The 20,686-nt window shown below is 35.4% G+C and overlaps 2 protein-coding genes across 2 annotated transcripts; one reads left to right on the top strand and one right to left on the bottom strand.

The window, feature by feature from the left end:
* Positions 1-4,170: 4,170 nt before the first annotated feature.
* LOC144437615 (DNA-directed RNA polymerase II subunit RPB3-like) lies at positions 4,171-9,276 on the bottom strand. Its single transcript, XM_078126591.1, has 7 exons — positions 9,124-9,276; positions 8,126-8,244; positions 7,372-7,424; positions 6,448-6,576; positions 5,507-5,558; positions 5,019-5,225; positions 4,171-4,736 (listed from the first exon to the last, which is right to left on the bottom strand). Exons 1-7 carry the CDS (start codon positions 9,207-9,209, stop codon positions 4,555-4,557), a joined length of 828 nt encoding a protein of 275 aa, XP_077982717.1. The 5' UTR covers positions 9,210-9,276; the 3' UTR covers positions 4,171-4,554.
* Positions 9,277-9,598: 322 nt separating this feature from the next.
* On the top strand, positions 9,599-20,481 carry LOC144437768 (regulation of nuclear pre-mRNA domain-containing protein 1B-like). The gene is made up of 7 exons (XM_078126789.1): positions 9,599-9,749; positions 10,847-10,976; positions 14,452-14,567; positions 17,500-17,603; positions 18,169-18,295; positions 19,144-19,319; positions 20,251-20,481. Exons 1-7 carry the CDS (start codon positions 9,599-9,601, stop codon positions 20,392-20,394), a joined length of 948 nt encoding a protein of 315 aa, XP_077982915.1. The 3' UTR covers positions 20,395-20,481.
* The last annotated feature ends 205 nt before the right edge of the window (positions 20,482-20,686 follow it).

Below are 20,686 nucleotides of genomic sequence, written 5' to 3'. Positions count from 1 at the left end.
AAAAGTCTTAAATAAAATATCAAATGCATGGAGCCATTAGTGTAGTCTGAATTTCACCTTTGTGCTAGATTTGCATTACATAGCACAGTTGAGAAAAGGTTAGGAACAAATCCAGCAATGGCTGAAATCCAAACTGGAGTAACCACTTGTAACACCCGTATTCAACACAACCTCACATCCATAACAATCTTGGAGGGGACCCCTCCAAGATCTATGCCCCATCCCATTACTCTCTGGAGGTCTCCATGACAAGATAAATGTATTAATAAGATCCAACATTACTTACAGTGAATAAACTTGCTTGTCTTCTGAAAAATGCTCTGCCTTCTTCATTTTCAAAAATAGGCGGCAGTTTGAGATCTGCTTTTGTGAGCTGTTCATTTTGTGGATGACTGATGTCATAGGAATGTATTGTCACTTCGATAACATAGTCACTCATAACAACACCCTGGAAAGTAGCAAATATATGAATGGACTATGACAAGGTGTGATTGAAATCGGACATTGTGACAGGAAAACTTCAACAGACTTCAACATGTGACTGGAAAAAATATCATACCCCTGTGTGATTTACAAACTACCGGTACACACACTAAATACTACCACAGTGAAATATCAAGGCAATTTGCCTAGCTGTTTTTGGTTTGAAATTGTTTGCTCTCACTCATACATACAGACACAGACATATACACAGTCACACACATCGACACACAGACAGACAGACAGATGCACACACACACACTACCATACCTATAAAATGCTTGAGCCTTACTTCACTTGTGCTAAAAAACAATACATCATTATTATGACTAGTTGAAAATCATGGTTAATTTTCATCCAAAACTGTTGCAATAATAATTGCTGAACTTAACATGAATCACTACATTTGTCAACTGTTTGGTATATTCATATCATTATCTGCAGGAAAGACTGCACCATTATTGAGACATAGGGGTGTGATAACGATTACTAACCACATTAAACTGAGCCACAGCATCTTTATCACACCAGCAGTATTCCTTGGTTCTGAAGACATGTGGTTTCAGTCTTCTACTGTCATTCAGAACATCAGCACTGGAAGAAAGTAAAGAAATTTACATTTTATCTTTAGTGAAAGGTGTAGAAATGAATGGTGGCAGCCTAAAGAAAATGAATGAATGAATGAAGCTATCTATCTATCTATCTATCGATAATCTGTTTATCTATCTCTCTCATATACATACCATCTTATTGGAATATATATTTATATTTCGGTTTGCTTGTTTGTTTTGTCTGTTTGTTTGCAGGATATCTTTCCAAAAATTACAGACTGATGTAGATGAAACTATGGAAAGAGTGCCTATGCTGTCTACTGCATGCCCTTTGATTATTTTATCAATACTTGTGTATATAATAGTATATATGTATCAGAATAAAATACGATACGATTACCTTGCTTCGGGTGAACACTCCTCACTGAGATTTAGACAATCTTTGTCTACAATTGGCACAAACTCTAAATGCCACATATGTTTAGGTACAGGTGGATTAAATCTACTCAGTACATCTTCAATACCTAACACGATATGATCTTTTTGATACTGTGTAAGTCGTATGCCTTTAACTGTACCATCGTCAACTATACCAAGGTATACAGTGCCACCTTTAGTTGTGTTCAGAAATGCACACAGTGCCCTGAAAAAATATAAGACAGTTGTTAGTTGCACCATAGACAATATTGCCTGTGCATGCCTATACCTATGCCTGAGTAATATTATCTGAAAAGCAGCCGTACAATACTTAGATATTGTTCCCCATCGTCGCAAACCACAGCCTGTTTTACGACACCGTTCTTAACATGCCACCCCACTTTTATTTTGAAGTGCAGCGGAAGAAATAACAGCTCTGGTTTGCGAGAATGTTGTTCCCCAATATTGTTCTTAGTTTAACCATAGACCTTTCTGTAGGGTCTATGGTTCAACCAAGGAAACTATGAGTGACCCAAGGGGCCTTGTCACTACGAGGCATAGACGTGAAGTGACAAAACTCCAAGGACAGTAGTATTTGTTGGCTCAATGAAAACATTTACTTTGGAATATATAATCATACCTCAAGTATAATTTATGTTAATTTGGGAAGGATAATACAGAATTTGAATGTTTGGACTCGGGTTTTTGAGTACTGCAGAATGAAAGACAATATCAGGCTGTAGAATGGCCAGAGTATAAATATCATCTTCTTAATATTTTTGTTCAATTTGGCCTGTGCTAGACTGAAAGACATGTCATATCGATCACTCCACCTTCACTGACCTGCTCTATCTGTGAAAAGGGTAGACTGATGTGTGAGGGCGCCCTGTCGTGGCATACCTTACAGAGTACGCCTGCGTCAGGTATAGTTACATATCATTCCCAATATTGTTCTTTGTTCAGCCAAGGAAAACACTAGTGATTTATGGGGCCTTGTCACTGTGAATAGCTAAACATGTGATAAACCCTTAGGTCATGAGTATTTTCCAGCAGAATGACCAAAAATATCGAAGAATAATATAATTCAATTGTACCTCCTAAACCATAATTTATGAAAAGTGAGCACCACAGAACCATTGATGTAGACACTGGTTGTCATGACGTTGAATAACCTGGGTATACATCCGAATCCACATTTTCTGTTCAAAAACATATCTTGGTTTGTGCATGGTATTAATACATTGTACCATTCTCATACCATACATTTTTCATTGATTGCCTTACTGTGACTTCATACTATCATACCTAGATATTGGTCTTCTTGTTCTTCTGCCACAGCCTGACTGGTAGCTCCAGACAGGCAAGTCTTCCATGCACAGATTACGATGACCTTTGAACTCGTGGGTAAAATCTTCTTCAAAGGGTACAACTGAATATCGTACATAATACCGTTTTCTTGATTTCAATTTGACAGATTTGTAACTTGTGATAACATGATTGTCTTTGTGAGCGTCTGCCATTTCTGAGGGGTGTCTGTATTTGAATAGTAGAAATAAATTACTTGATGAATAATCAGAATGAAGCCTTATGATAATATGAAGGCATGCATGCCGACAACTATGAATGACAACGACCATTCGCCTTGCAGGACTACTCGGCGACGAGACTTGAGTCTGATCCGGGGTTTGACCTCGCCCAAAATTCAGGACTCAAAAATCCAAAGTCCCCGACTTTACCTTCTTGTCGGCAAGACTATCTCACCTTTTGACGAGTCTTGATTTTCCGACCAGGGATTTCCGACAGTCCTCAGAAGTTAGAGCTTCTCCCACAAATGACCTTGGTATGACCCAAGAATCAAACATAGAGAGCGCCCCCATTTGTCTCAAAACCATAAATACACAAGTTCTTTTCACATTCGTAGGCTACAGATTTCCTACAAATCCGAGGAAAGGTCGTGAACCAATCAGTCAGCAAACGCACACGACAATGCGTCCAAATATTACTGTTCTTGATAAATACCAAAACATCACCTCAGTGAATTAATCGCAACTTCACATTTTCTTAGACCAGTCACAGTACAGCCTGAGATTGGGATCTGTACTTGCTAGATAATAAGAAATAGTGTGATAAAGTCATAGCCTAGGTATACGAATTTGGTAACATCACATTTCATGAGCTGTATCTTTTCTGGTCTTGCAAACACTTTCTATTTTTCTACTCTTAGCTAAGCCATGTGGTTAAGTTTTACAGTGACTCGATGTCGGAATTGGACAAAAAAGAGATAGTTTTAAACAAAAAAGATAACAAAGAAGACTGTGGTAAGCTAGCTGTCAATGATTCTGAACTACCCTGAACAACTGGAGGGGGGGGGGGGGGTTCATGAAATTGACATTCAATACCAAGTTCCTACTGGAATCAATTTCAAAACAAAGCAGTTGTGTTTGTGCAGTCAGAGGGCCTGGTTCTAATAAAAATATTTCAATAGTGCACACATACTGGAAAAAGATTGATGGTATGGGCACAATCCTAAAAAAATTACCGCATGCAAACTTTTATCTCCAGAGGGCTCCCTTCTGTGACAACCTACACATAACAAGGACATGCACATGGTGAACGCAAACACACTGTATATCTTTGTTACTTTGTCAAATGCTAATTTATGTCACACATCATACATTCATAAAAGGCAATAATTCTTTTCTTAAAGAAATAATGGCAGCTTTATTGTAATCACCAAATGTCCCAATACACATTTCAGAAACAAAAAAAAATCATTTTCTTCTCAATACAGAAACTGAGAAGTGCTGAATCTTTTAAAATGTTGATACTGGTAACCTATAACACCTGATAAGTAAAAGTTATATATGGTAATCAATTTTCTTTTGAAATAAATGTTCAAAAACAAAAGTTACACGAATGTGTACGTTGAGGGCGCTGTATCACGGCGTACTTCTCCTTCGTCGCTTCCCAGTATCAATAATGCTATCACAGTTGTGCAACTGGGTTCCAGCATTTCTCTCCCTCTAGAGTTCCAGTGATGTTGTTTTGGGTAGTCAACTGCAAAACTAAGCTCATGGTAACAACCAAGTCCAGCACTATATATTCTCTATGTTATCGTGAGTACATCACTCTGCATTTCATGACTGTGTTGAGTTTGTAGATCACTTAGTTTCTTCTTCAAAACATTTAGTCCTGACAGTACAATAGTTTCTGGTCGAAGTGCACCACATGATTCCACATTTATATAGAATTTATTCGGTTTGCTGGATGGATCAAACTTTGCTTGGGCTGAAGGTAAAGAAACAAGAAACACACATTTATGATTATTAGACCTCTCAAATAAGTAACAATAACATAATACAGATTTTACATAACACTGTCCTTCAACAGGCTTAAACCATTGTTCAAAAATCACTCCTGACACAGCCCTATGCCAGTACTGACATTTTTTAACAACTTCACTATAGCAGAGGAACATTTGAGAATAAGTCAACCTTCTTGTTCTATTTTGGATTTCAAGCACACAGTAAAAATAATATCAAAGGTACTGAGAATGACACATGTACTTACACTGATCTTCGTCTATTTCACTGTATTCACTCTTTGGCCATTCTTCTGGTTTAGGATACACAGTGTGTCTGAAAGCGTTATCAGGATCATATTCAAATGATACCCCAGCTGTTGGATTCCACTTAGCATGTTCTTTGGCAAAGCCTTTCCTGGCATAGGCTCTTAGTTTCAATTCTTGTCCTTTTCTCAGTTTCACAATTAGAATATCTGCAAGGTACCGTAAATAAGAAATGTACTGAAACTTACAGTATGTAGAAACATGCGAATCTGTAACCGTTATCAACAGTTTTTCTGCAAAGATTGTAGTGCTACATTAGAGAGGATAAAATATAGTAAGATCTACAGTTTCCAATACATTACAGTAACACATACTTTTACAGATTAACATATAAACCACACAACAGAAAGTCAATTCACTGTAGTTAGTTCATAAATGATACTCCTCAAGTAGAAAACTATACCAGTATGTGAACCTGAAATCTACATACCATCACTGTCACCATAGTCACCAGCTTCATCATCTCTATGTCTGGATGTTACCTGTAAATAAACAGTCATAACCTGAGTCACAAGACTGTTGATATTATTACACATACTAGTCAGTAAGGTATGCCATGATGGGGCGCCCTCACACATCGGGCAACCCCTTTCAGAGCAGATACAGCATGCAGCAGGCCAGTGAGGGAGGAGCAACACAATGTACCTTACAGTCTATACACTTGCATACCATAACGAAACAGTCACCATTGTCGAGTGCAGTGATCATACAATGTAACATCAATTCATAAATCTCAGAGTTAGAATTCAGAAATATAATGCAACCTTGCTATCAGCAAATTTTTGCCATAATAAGGATCTGACATGTCCAATAGCTTGAATAAGAAATGATTAACTTTATGATAACAAAGATAGTTATAGTACATGTATGTGCACTGCATATTCAGGTTAAAAGTTTAAACTCTTGACAATGCTAGCGAGACATCAGCCAAACTTTGAGATTCATTTTTTTTTCAAGTGTTTTGAGCGAGTAGAAATTTTTAAAAATTACTATTACAAATTTACATCTTTTTGTAATAGAGGTTTTGTTAAATAAACAGATATGTTGCAATACCAACAGTTTCTTCAATTTTGGACAATATATTATTCATGGTTCCATGAATCAATAGGACAGTACAATAAAGTTATTTTTGGAACGGTAAATTGGAAACCCTTTCTTATTCTAAAGTAGGTCCGTAGCAGACAGATCGAAATGTTGCATTGTTTCCAATTTACTGTTCCAAACTAATTATATTTTACTGTCCTTCAATTTTGTATTTTCAAATATATTTACTCAAGTATCATTTAATCTTAAATCCCTTTAAGCAGTCAATCTGATCCAAAGATTGAGCATTATTTCTGCTGCTCAGATTAACTTATAAGATTAACTTACAGGTACAACTCTAGGATTAATAGACATCAGATCACGACTGGTAACATGTCTGGTTGCATCATCCGTACACTTGACATCTAAAGTGAAGTCTATTGAACAATCCTGGCAAAACTCATCACATGTACAGTCCTGAAAATAACAATCACAAATTAAGATTAATTAAAGATATGTACATGTGTACATGACACCTTGTTTGGTCACTGTACAAAGAATCTATAATACAGGTATTCTAATAACATCAACTTCAGTCAGTCTAGCTAAGGTATCGTCATATTTTTTTGACCTCCTACAATCAGATACCACAAGGGGCGTTGATTGTTTGAATTCAACTTTCCAATGAGTGTAGTTGTTTATATACAGGGGTCTTCTTCATTGAGTTTATCTTGAAAATCACAGTTGTATCCAATCACTTATTCATGGATTTTGATTTCATATATTTAATCTACTAATCTATTACTTTGGTCTATCACTACAGAAAACAACACTATTAAAAGTAATGCCAGTTACAAGCCCAGGTTTGGATTAGCAGTTAAATTAAGGTTTGAAAAACAACTGTCAGGTAGAGATGTAGGAAGAAGTGGATCCAGAACAACAGAATGATCATATACTCATTATAGCTGCTCCATTTACAAGGTACAAACCACAAGGTACCACCTGGCATCAAAACCATGGCCTTCAAAAGTTGACGAGTCATGATGTAAAGATGTTAGAGAAATAACACATTTCAGATAACTTTTTTGTTTAAATTTTCATTATTTCTTTTATTGTTCACTGAAGGATGAGCTTCAATTGAAATTTTTTTTTCAATACAAATATCCAGCCATTAGTTTATATCTTCTCCCTAAAAATAAAATGTTTGTCACCTGTGCTTTATGTCTGTAATCCTTTCAAATTGCAAAGTAATGCCAAGATCTATTGACTTACCCTGGAATACTGCATTCTGTCAACTGTCTCATCACTAGTCAAAGGAATCAAACCTAGTGTATAGAAAAAAATGTGATTGTACTGTTAACAGCAGTTTGTTTAGAAACCCTACTTTGTCTTTCAAAAATATACATCATAATTGTACATGACTGTAACATGACGCGATGAACTTTGAAGAGATTCAAATAGTGCTTGGTATCCATCAAGTGCTGCTCACTGGTGCTTTACAATAAACACTGTCACAAATAAAGCCATGAATGCATTGATACATGTATCTTAAAGTGGCCATATGGATGAGAATTTGGTATTTATTTTGGATTTTTATTTGATAAAACAGCTTCACTATGTTTTTCTACTTGAAAAAATAATGTGAAATAACATATACCAAGTCCATGTTCACATCCCAATAAACGGCAAAACATTAAACAATGTGTAAAATGTTTGTTATTGTACGTACAATAACAAACTTTTTACACTTTTTGCAATGTATTGAGTTATGAATATGGACTTGGTATATGTTCTTTCGCATTATTTTTTCAAGTAGAAAAACATAGTGAAGCTGTTTTATTAAATAAAAATCCAAAATAAATACCAAATTCTCATCCATATGGCCACTTTAAAAACTGCAAAAATTTCTGAACTGAAAGCCAACAAACTTGGGTATTTTGGTTGTCGATACTGTCACTGTTTAACTGTACTTAAACGTATATCACACTGATTTCACACTTATTTGTGTTACTTGAGAGTCACTCACCTACTCTGTGTGAAATAAACTCATCATGTAAAACTGAGGAGTTGGCTTCTATCTGTATCCAGTCAATGGCTATAGTTGGAACTTCCGCTATGAATACTCGTCTCAATGCATTGGCAACACTGAAATACAATAACACCAAAATCTAGGACTTGTCAGCTATCCATACACAGAGTGTGATGTGTAGTGTTCTTCCTCACCACACAGCGTTGAAAACAGTTACTAGTATGGTCTCTAACTTTTCATAGTCATGTTTGTAGACAGAGTAAGTCAGAGGTCAATTCTGACAAGGTCCCTAGAACTGATGGTAAGAGACATTCTCAGAATTGGGTCCAGACTTACTCCATGCAAGCAAGACTAACTGCTTAAACTAAACATGCACATGTACATGTATATGTATATATTCTATTTTGGTATGAACTGAGGTGGCTTGCAACATAATACATGTGTATTTATTTCAATAGATGGTGTCGTAAATTTGCAAACATTTAAATACTTATTGTTATTATAATAATAATAGCTGAGCTTGATATTTTTTGTTATTTAACAACAAAAGATACCAAACCCAGCTGTTATCATCATCATCATCATCATCTTGATAGTCATCTCACCTCACATGATTACCATGTCAAGATCATGAAACATTGAAAGATACTATTACCAAGCTAAATATTCATACAATGATTTTTGTATACTCTGCATTTCAAATTACTTAGTACGTGTTAAATATCCGTATCCCTAGTTTGTACTTTTTGCCACCGAGTCGGTATTGACTATTGTGCTGTAACATTAAAAGTTACAGCAGTCAGAATCGAGTCCTGTATGTCTGCATGTTTACTGTATGACCATCGATGACATCACATGTACCATAGAGGTAGGAACCCTGCCTCCGTCAGTCAAATGTACCTCCATGGTCAGTCCATGCATGCATGCATGTAAACGAAAGACGACATAGAGGACGTCGACCTCACGAACAACTTGTGTGTCTGGAGCTCACTAACCTTAAATCTGTGTCTTCTACAGAAAACTTTACATTATCATCAGATAGGTCTGTGATATGAACTGACGGCTGGTTAGCGTACGGCATGACTGAACCGTGAACGTCGTTTGCCTATCACAACAACACAACAACGAATTTGCAGTTTCAGCATGCGAAGTGCTAATCTCGTCAGTTCTCGAACGTAAAAGCGCCCTCAATTAAATTCTGAAATACAGCACTAAAACCTTGTTATTAGCAAAATACTTGTAAAATGAACGATAAGATGGGGCTTGAGAGTAGCTTATACGGCATTAGACTTATAACAAATGTCTGTAATAGTTTCGATGTCAATGGCTTGGTTCCTTTCGAAAATCAAACTCTCCTCTCGGATGTAATCTCGTTTGATATATCAGTACTGTCGTAAGAGGGCGAACTTATTATAGCTCCAGACGCTTCATGGTGCAAGCACTTTGTGGGCTTGCGATTGTCCGATCGAAATGTCCTCATTTTCCGAAAATGCACTGGAGGAGAAGCTGAACGGCATCAGCAACTCCCAGCAGAGTATCCAAACAATGTCCCTGTGGCTTATTCATCACAGGAAGCGTTCTGATCCGATCGTCAAAGTGTGGTATCGAGAGCTTCAGAAAGGTGGGTGTGCAGAGTTACATGTTTGTAATGCATGTACCGTGTACGTATTCTCTGGCTACCAGCTGTTACAAGTGCAAGTTAATTGCATGGGGAGTATGATTGTATATGCATGATTGCATTTAGAGAAATGCACAGACTGTTTTCAGTATACAATATATTTCAATCACAAAATCAAGAATCTGATAGCATGTATTATAATTTGTAACATAATTTTATAGCAAATTGTACATGTATGATGTACATGATCATCAGTCCCTGGGACATTGATGGAACTGAAACCAAAGATTTATAACAACATACATTATCATATCACAAGTATTTTAAATGTTTTCTAATAGCTGCATATACTGATAGCTTTCTCGCTCAATAGTTTGTGGGAATGTTATCATATTAGTCAAGGAATACTGGAAAGTCATATACAGTTTAAATTTCCACCACCACTATTATAAATTGATTCATTGTGCCAAAACAATTCGCATTTCCAGTTATCCACTGTCAAAAAAAATATTTGATATAATTATGGTGTGTACATCATCTTGCAACTAAAATATAGAAGGGGCATTTGCCTGGGGTACCTATGTCTATAAATGCCATATAAAATACATGTGTACACAAAATGACATTGGTATCTGGAAAGTCCAAGATTTCTACATCCAGCAACATCACACATGTTACGGTATGATGTATCATATTGTGACAATGATAATTACAGCATTTGTCGACATAGATTGTAAGATATCATGTTGTGTTGTCCAGTCCTCATTGACCCTCTGAGAGGGGTAGGTCAGTGTGTGAGGGCATATCTTGTACATGAACCATAATTTCAATTGGGAACCCCAGTAAAATACTAGGATTTTGGGTATATGTTTTGGTACACTGGGGCTACTTACCCATTCTTGAAAGCGTGTTTTTGTGTCAGGGCACCCACATGCATCAGCCAATCCCTCATGTCTGCAACAAAAATTGTTCAGAGTACTACAATGCTACAAATGTGTACAGTCGGAACATGACATACATGTAAACCACAGATCTGCCAAGTACAAATGTACTCTTACGGTAGTTTTGAATTTTATTGATTTGATTATTTTTTTTTGCAGTGAAACCTGCCAAAAAGCTAACATTCATGTATCTATGTAATGATGTCATTCAGAATAGTAAAAGGAAAGGACCAGAATTCAGTTCTTCATTTGGACATTACTTGGAACATGCCTTTAAACATGTTGGAAGGTAAGACATTATTTTTAAAAAAAGGCTTGATCTAGTAAATTTGACCTGCCTATCTTGCAAGTTACATATCTTTTACAAAGATGGGTATAGAAGAAATACTGAATAATCATGTACATGTATCTAGTATGTTATTGTTTTTCTCCCATTATATTTCCATAATCTTTATTACATATGTACCACTTTGCAAAACAACTGTTTTCCCACCTACATTATAATCGTAGTAATTAGTTATCCACTTTGGCATTTAATTGGGTCAAATTTAGGAAAAAATACAAATACTAAATAGTGGGACCTTACTCATACATTACTATGTATGTATGTATGTATGTATGTATGTATGTATGTATGTATGTATGTATGTATGTATGTATGTATGTATGTATGTATGTATGTATGTATGTATGTATGTATGTATGTATGTATGTATGTATGTATGTATGTATGTATGTATGTATGTATGTATGTATGTATGTATGTATGTATGTATGTATGTATAATGTATGTATGTATGTATGTATGTATGTATGTATGTATGTATGTATGTATAATGTATGTATGTATGTATGTATGTATGTATGTATGTATGTATGTATGTATGTATGTATGTAAGTATGTATGTATGTATGTATGTATGTATGTATGTATGTATGTATGTATGTATGTATGTAAGTATGTTGGCATGATAGTTACATACAGCACAATACAGGTTGTGACTTTTCATAACATACATGTACATTGAGTACACATTATCACATAGAAAAGTGGATCACACTTCACAACACACCTATGTTTGACAAATATTTTCGATGTTTATTAGATCAAATATATGTATTTCCAGTTATTAACATATACTATTAACCAGACCCAAATTTAAATGCATCAATATATTTATCATACAGTTTCTAAACTGCGCTACATTCTTGCCCATACATCTTTTATAGAATGTAAATCATTGATAAATAATATTTGTCAAATCTCATAATTTGTTGAGTATTTTTGGCCACACGTCACATCCCTAAGTAAGCAGCCAAAAGTCTTACCAAGTTTTCCTAGCAACATAAATCATTAGAACTGTTACAATAACTTGACTAATTAAAAAAAATTAACACTCAGTCACTGTACATTTTAGTGTTGAATGATCGGTAATACCATATTCAGCAAAGTACTACATAACTTATTTATTTACTTATTTTTATATTTGTCACTGCGATAAAGAATATATATAAATAAGAGACACATAATCACAAGATAGAAAGAGACACATGCTATATATCTGAAACTACATGACTAGGAACTGACAAATAGCAAAAACAAAGCTACTCAGTGGCCAGTTCCCATTCAGAGAGTGTTACAGGTAGGATTTTGTGTGTGTCTAGCTACTAGTGGTGATGAGATCAATATGAAATACCAGCTGTTTATGGTGAACAAACCTTCAAAGAGCATATGATAGGGGGAAAGCATATTCACAACATATCCATTTCTGATTGACAATACTTGTGACCATGAAAAAAAGTAACTGACAATGAAATAAGTTTGTCTTTGAATAAGTAGTGTTTTTAGAGTGTTTCAAATTCATATGTATTGGTATTTTGGCATCAATAGAACTGTGACCATTGTGCTCATGACATGATATACTAGTACATGTAGTACATGTGTATAGGTTTCCACATGGTGTATACAAGTGGGTGATTGATTGTGTTAATAATCAACAAATGCAGTGACATGTAGAAAGTTGAACAAATGCAGTGATGTGTAGAAAGTTGAACAAATGCATCAATAGTACAACATACTCTTTGTTCATCTGCAAAACCTTTAAAAAACAGTCATGGCTTGGTGGACATGCCAACTCAAATGCAGAGACTGGAAAAGTGCTGATAAAACCACTTGTACCCTTTCCATTTTGGGAAAGTGCAGATAAAACCACTTGTACCCTTTCCATTTTGGGAAAGTGTCGATAAAACCACTTGTACCCTTTCCATTTTGGGAAAGTGCAGATAATAATAATAATAATGTTGGTTTCTTATATAGCGCTTTCCCACTCCGTGCTCAAAGCGCTTTACAATTATTACCCCTGGCTCGGATCAGAACGGCACAACGGCCCTTTAGTCTTCCTCAACTCCCCGGGGAGCATACAATCCATTGCAGCCATTTAAGCGCATAGGATTAAAGCCTTCACATTGCAACCTACATCCTACCAGGTCCCCAGTTATACAGCTGGGTTGACTGAGGCACAGTTGTGGTTCAAATCTTGCCCAAGGACTTTAGCCATTCAGAAACAAACAGCAGGCAGCGACGGGGCTCGAACCTGCAACCTGTAGATTCCAAGCCGTTCACACTAGCCATTCACCCATCATGACTCCTGATGAAACCACTTGTACCCTTTCCATTTTAAGGTTGAAAATATTCTATCTGTCATGACACATATGATATATGTAGTTATAATATTTCTATATATTCATTTATGCTGTAATAATCTGTATGCATGTATTTGTTAAGTTTTTGTAATTCCAATAACAGCGATTAATACAAATCATATCAGTTGAAAACACACATACATGCATTTTACTTTGTGTTGTTGACATAGTTAGTAGGTGTACGACCTATTTGTGACCTTACCTGTACACGTATGATGATGTACATGTCATGTAGATTTTACATACAAAAACCCACCCCTATAACAGAAAAAGCACTGTAATGTCGTGCATTTGTCTTGTTTACCTACCAGCATTGCATCTGAACTATAATTCATCCAGGCTTTGTTTATGTAAGCCAGTACCTGTCATGTATTTCATTGGGTGAAAGGTCATTGCAAAAGACCTGTTTAACTGCAGCTGTTAGTTTTTAACAGAAATCCATACAACTTTTATGCATGGTTATCTTACGAGTTTTACTATACATGTATTTCTTTTTATTTCATTTCCGAATCCCAATGCTTTTAATTTTTTAATTGTTATCATTGTGCTCTTTTGAATATTTTTTATAATAGAAAGGGTGCTATAGAAAATAAATAAATAAATAAATAGATTTTAAATGTTACGCCATATGACACATTTTGTCATAAATTATATTTTAGAGATTGAAGGAGACCCATGGAATTATGTACATGTACAGATATATAAGTTATAACATCTAAACGTAAAAGGTTAAATTTCTCATGAAAATAACAACTATGTGGTAGCAAAGTACATTACGTTGGCATGATTGATGTCTTGATGGGCAAATGGTTAAGTGTGAGCCAGGCTGGTTGGCTTGAAATCTGCAAGTTGCAGGTTTGAGCCTCTCTGCTACCATTTATTTCTGAATAGCTAAAGTCCTTAGGCAAGATTTGAACCATGATCGTGTGCATCTTACCTGTATGTTTGGGAACCTGGTAGGATAGAGGTTGTAATGTGAAGAATTATTATTATTTATTATTTATACATGTAATCAAGCAAATTATGATATGGTAGTAATATTTCCATTTCTTGTATTTCAGTTCTGCAGATGATGCCACAAAGAAGTCCTTGGATAGGATATTAAATATCTGGCGAGAAAGACTTGTTTATGAAAGTGACTTCATAGATCGTTTACGAGTTGCACTTGGGACAGCATGTAAGCTTTCTCTGTTGTTTCTACGCATTCAATCTATCATTAAAAAAGTCTATCCATTCTATACTTTCTTGTAATCAGTAGAAAGTAATTAACATAATTGTTATTATTGCCGCTATTGCCAAAGAAATTTAAACTTTGTACTCTGATGACCAAAATGCTCAAATGAAACCTAGCTTTCAATCTGAGTCCTTGGGTCTTCCTAAGTGATGAGAAGTCATGATGTGTACACATGTTGTCATGGTTATTCAACATACTCATGCTTTTTGTTTTCAGGGACGTGCACACATGCATGTACACACACACAGTGAAACATACACAACAGTGCAACCACTAAGTTACTCGTGGTTCTTTATTTTCAGGGGAAAAGTGGAACAGACGCAGGCAGACAGACACACACACACACACACACACACACACACACACACACACACACACACACACACACACACACACCACACTAACACTAAGTTACTCATGGCTTTTTTCACGGGAAAATGATGGGAAACACAGACACAGACATGCACACACACACAAATACACACATACATACATACATACACGTACACCATTACTACCCAAGTATTATAATAACATAACTTGAAGGGCACCATGTAAAATAATGATATTACTGGTAAATTTTATAAGCACTTTTACAAATACATGTATTATTATGACCATCAGATGAATTCACGATCTTTAAAATTTAATGATTAAAGTGAGGCATCTGTGAAAATCCTGTAATTTTAGCTAACTCTCACACTTGTACTTTTTGTGCCCAGCAGAAATTAAATCCTACAAAGGGTGTATGCATTCACAGTCGTATCAGATTGTACCTTTAATATAGAACTCAACACTTTGTAGGCAGGTATCGCAGTATGACGCACAAAACTATCAATTATTTAATCATTTGAAAAAAAATGTGAGAATAATTCCATTTATTATAAATGATGTACAAATGTAATGTCCTAGATTTCACCAGTACCTTGAGAATAAACTAAATCCGTACAAATGTGAGAAATCTAGTATCATAAGAATCTAGTGGTTGTTAACAACAGTCCCTCCAAACCTGATATAACAGTTTATGTGTTACTCCTATAAGTAGAAGTGGTACAGACCGCTCTTTTCAAAAACAGTGGGAATAAACCAAAATACTGTAACTTTGTGGGGGTGACCAGGTAGGGATTGATGGCATTTTGTTCAATATTTGTCCTATAATAATGTGTGTATAAATCCTGACTCAAGCCAGAAAAACAGAAAATCACAGTATGGACATTTACAAAGCATCCTTTCTACTGAACTGTCATATTATTTTCATACATTAGCATATTTATTTGCCTGGTTAGGAGTACAACACTTGCCGAAACAATGCTGGGTCAATGAAGGGATTTTGTGGGTACCTTATTTACATAAATTAGCATGTTTTTTTGTCTGGTTAGGAGCACCACACTGGGTCAATGAAGGGATGTGACGTTCTAACTTTAGTTATGCCATACTGTAAATCTGTTGAAAAATTGAAAAGTTTGTCATACCATATCACTACATGTAGTTGGGCTGATACTTATTTGTACTATGAACTCTAACTTAGTTCACCTCCCTTTGTTCCAGTGTACAGCTGATGCCAATCTTGCCAATTTCTATAACTGTATTTTAGAGAGGTTGTGTGATCAGCAAGATGGTGAACATGATTTTTCTGACTCCCTTATGATTAAAAACATGCATAAAATCAACCTCACACCCTTGTTCCAAAGGCACCGCTGTAGTACATACATGTATACTAACATTATATTAAAAAGTCTAGTCTCGGACTGTCGTCGTAGCCTAAGCAAAAGAAACTTCATGCATTTGCAAGGTATTATACATTATAGATGAAATAAATATACACTGATACATCCATGAAATTCAATATTTTATGCGTCATATGTTTATTGCCAATAGCCATATTGTGCATTACAGTTTAATAATGAATGTAAAATGCATGCAATACAGTCAGATAAAAACCATGGTATTTAATACCAGCAACAATTTGCTGTTGCCAAGAGGTATCTGGTTACCTAGGAAATAATGATGTCAGATATTGAAATCAGTATCAAAAATAAATTATTTGAAATAATTTTTAATATGCACGTAGCACACAGCTTAGAGACTTGTTATTTTACACTCTGGTTACTTAGGAACAAATGACTTTTAGACATTGTAATGGATAGAGAATAAAAGAATATAGAAACAGCTTAGAAGTGTGTTATTTTAAAACTCCTGTACATGTAGAATACTGTAAATGTAGGTATTGTCACCACTTACCTAGATATTGTCACCACTTACCTTAATATTGTCACCACTAACCTAGATATTGTCACCACTTACCTAAATATTGTCACCACTTACCTAGATATTGTCACCACTTACCTAGATATTGTCACCACTTACCTAGATATTGTCACCACTTACCTAGATATTGTCACCTCTTTGAGAAAATTTTTGCAATTTCACAGTCATCAGATAATTCTCAAAGACCACTGTAAATTAGCAGACTGGTACATTATTTTCATGTATAAAAATGTATTTTAGTCACTATTTATTTTTGCATTTTAGTTTTCGGGTGAAATAAGCAAATATTTTAAGGCAGAATGATAAAATCTTGGAGAGTTTATTTTACAAAAAAAATGGGGAATATAATGACAATTTCGACTTGTATTTCATGCATCATATTTACAGAACCATAGAATGTACAATGTAGATACCTGTTGTTGTGATATTCAGGTGAAGTCCATGTAAAAGATAGTGGCCAAGGCAGGATTAGCATATAAATCTTGTTGTTTAAATGGGTACAACTTGGCTTTAGCATGGTCTAGTGATAACACTATTCAAAGCCTTAAAGGGGAACACTCCCTTACATATGTACATTTAAAGCAAACCTGTATTTGATTCATTTCAGCACCGGTTATACATACACCAAAGAAGAAAAAAATTGAAATTCCAATTGAGTTTGAAGATGACGACAATGATGAAGATTCACAGACACCAAGGGAACCACCAGATGTAAGAATAATCTAGTTATATGAAATGAAAATCTTTCCTTCTTTTGCTCTTTTTTTTTGTTTACTGATGTGTTTGTTTGTAGTTGTTATTGTGGTATAGGAAACAAATGTTTTAAACAATTTTTACTTGAAACAGGTAAAGAAGTGACAAATATAAAGTCATGAATGATTGGTGAAGTAGAATTAACAGTACATCAAAGCATATGTTATACATGCACATTGTATTTAATTGATTTAACACTTTGATCGTGAATTACAAGTATGCAACACTTATCATGTGAATTACAAGTATACACACACTTTGATCGTGAATTACAAGTATGCACACACTTTGATCATGTGAATTACAAGTATGCACACACTTTGATTGTGAATTACAAGTATGCACACACTTTGATCATGTGAATTACAAGTATGCACACACTTTGATTGTGAATTACAAGTATGCACACACTTTGATTGTGAATTACAAGTATGCACACACTTTGATCATGTGAATTACAAGTATGCACACACTTTGATTGTAACAGATCATACACTAATTTTGGTTGTTTTTATCTTACCAGCCTGAAGAACTTGTAAAAGCACTACGAGAATTAGAACAGTCTGCATCAAGCGACGCAGCTGTTCGAGAAAAAATAGCTAGTTTACCACAAGAAGTTCAAGATGTGTCACTTTTAGATAAAATAACAAGTAAGTCAGATGAAATTTCAAATAGGCACATATCTTTACACATATATATATACTTCATATATATTATGACATATACATATACACCAGTAATTATATTTGGTACGTGCACATACTGTTGGTATTTGTGCTGTTGTGCAATACCAAAAATATTGTGCAACTGTCGACATCAGACCGTTAACAAAAGGAACCTGTTACAAACAAGGAAAGTAAAGAAATAAATGGATTAATAACACATGCCACAGGAGGTTTGAACAGCAGAAGCTTGCATTACATTTCTTGGTTTGATAAGAACAGTTTTGTGGCCTCTTTATGTGTGCATGAAATGCCAGAGGAACTGATTTGTTTGTGAACCTGAACTATTACATGTAAAGTGGCCATAAAACTGTTCTTATCAAATTATGGAATGTGGGACAAGTCTTTATATTTCCAACATGCTGTGCCAAGTGTTATTAATCCAATTTAGTTGTTTACTTGCCATGATGTTTGTAATAGATTCTGTTTGTCCATGGCCTAATGTCAACAGTTGTATATCAGCATGCAATGAGTGAGGAACGTTTTATGATGTATACAACATGGTGTGAAGGCATAGTTATACTTTCATGAAATTTGTTATTTTGGAAAAATATGCTGTAATAAAACAAAACTGCTTGACATGCGAGTCCCAGTGTGGGTACTCATGTTTGTGATGTTTTCTGCTGCACTTTCACAAGTGACAGTTGTAGAAGATTTACATTTTTTTTTGTAAAAGATTGAATTCCAGACATATAATAAGCTGGCTCCACAGTGTAATCCAAAACCATGGGATTCAAATATTGGTCTTTCAAAACATTGTATTGTTTGTATTCCAGACAAGGAATCAGCTGAAAGGCTATCCCGTATGGTGGATGAAGCTTGTATACTGTTAGCTGATTACAATGGTAGACTGGCAGCTGAATTAGAAGATAGGAAACACATATCAAGAATGCTTGCAGATTTTGTTGCGGCACAAAAAGAAAAATTAGCAGCATCAGAAGCAAAACTTGAAGTATGTATGATTTATGTTTGTTAGTTCATCTAGTCCAACACTAACTCAATCTCTGTCATGTTCCGGTTACCCACCCACCGAACAATTTATTTTATGGCTCATGTCCCAAATGGGCATGAGAGAGAGTGGAGGCTGAAATCAAAATGCAGTGCATGAAGAAGCCAACAGAATGTAGCAAAAACAACTTCTTGAGTTATGAAAAATTCAGTGGAAATAAAGTTAGTAGAATGTTTTGACTGTTTGAGAATGCATCCAACTTTCGTCATGAAAAACTGCAAAATTATGATTCTTTCAAAGGAGGCTTAGTACTCGACTATCATGGCCCCAACTTCTGGTCCAAAAGCCGCTTCCCAACAGCACTCCTAGTGGCCAAACTATGCAATCTTTTGTTTTTCTGATCACTGGCATATGATATATTCTTGATCTGTATCTCAGTTCGCCATGTCCCACACTAGCTCAGTTTCAGTCAATTCTTCTGTTTCTTAGTTCATTTGGTCCAACACTTCAAACCACTGCACTCCATCACAGGAGCAGTAAACATACACCATAAATAGTTGTACAGAAGTCACAAGTCTGGTTTTGATAACTTTCTTCACAGTATTCTAAGACCATTTCAGATACAGGAACATGCATATAATATTATGTTATGTTATTTTTAAAAAGGTATTCTTGCCTCTTGCAATTTGTTTGTTTGTTTGTTATTTAAGTGATGTGCACGCTGATCTGAAACAATTTTTTTTTGCCTTACCACTGTCTTTCTTTCAATGTATTGTTTGTATTGCTCTGTGTGTATGAAAGTATAGATGATATCTTCATTTTCTAACCACTCCCCCCCCCCCCCCCCAAGTAAGTAATCGACCACTACATGTACGGTAAATGAAACTCACTGACACAGTGTAATGTGTCTGTTGTTATCTTATTGTTCTTTCAGGAATATAGACAAAAACTTGCAAAAGTGACCCAAGTCAGGAAAGAACTCAAATCACATCTACAAAATCTACCCGATCTGACTCTATTACCTGATGTTACCGGTGGCCTTGCACCCTTACCATCAGCTGGTGATCTCTTCCAATAATAGCTGATGTGCAAGTTTCCCACCCCTAAATTTCCCATCGTTTGGAATGGTCCACTTTGCTTCATATAGTATGGCCAATCCATTTATGTAGGAAATAGGTTTAAAGAGTTGTCATAGAGACTTGTTTGCTAGACCTGGAGTGGTGCCTTCCCAAGTGACAGACATTGCAATAATGACTAAATATTCCACCACAGTATACTCTGCAAGTAAGAGGTATATACACATCTTATATGGCTACAAGTACAAGTTTGATGGTTTGATTATGTGTGCCTAGTAACCTGAGCTGTGCAAT

Source organism: Glandiceps talaboti, chromosome 7 (assembly GCF_964340395.1).
Source record: "Glandiceps talaboti chromosome 7, keGlaTala1.1, whole genome shotgun sequence".
NCBI classification, from domain to species: domain Eukaryota; kingdom Metazoa; phylum Hemichordata; class Enteropneusta; family Spengelidae; genus Glandiceps; species Glandiceps talaboti.
Note: the sequence above shows the minus strand (reverse complement) of the source record. Positions and strands in the feature narration are given on the sequence as shown.

Coding starts and splice junctions, on each gene's coding strand:
- LOC144437768 (XM_078126789.1), top strand. CDS start 9,599: ATGTCCTCATTTTCCGAAAATGCACTGGAGGAGAAGCTGAACGGCATC. Junction 10,977..14,451: donor GCCTTTAAACATGTTGGAAG/GTAAGACATTAT, acceptor CTTGTATTTCAG/TTCTGCAGATGATGCCACAA. Junction 18,296..19,143: donor ACTTTTAGATAAAATAACAA/GTAAGTCAGATG, acceptor TTTGTATTCCAG/ACAAGGAATCAGCTGAAAGG.
- LOC144437615 (XM_078126591.1), bottom strand. CDS start 9,209: ATGCCGTACGCTAACCAGCCGTCAGTTCATATCACAGACCTATCTGAT. Junction 7,425..8,125: donor GTTTATTTCACACAGAGTAG/GTGAGTGACTCT, acceptor TCTATACACTAG/GTTTGATTCCTTTGACTAGT. Junction 5,559..6,447: donor TTAATCCTAGAGTTGTACCT/GTAAGTTAATCT, acceptor GTTTATTTACAG/GTAACATCCAGACATAGAGA.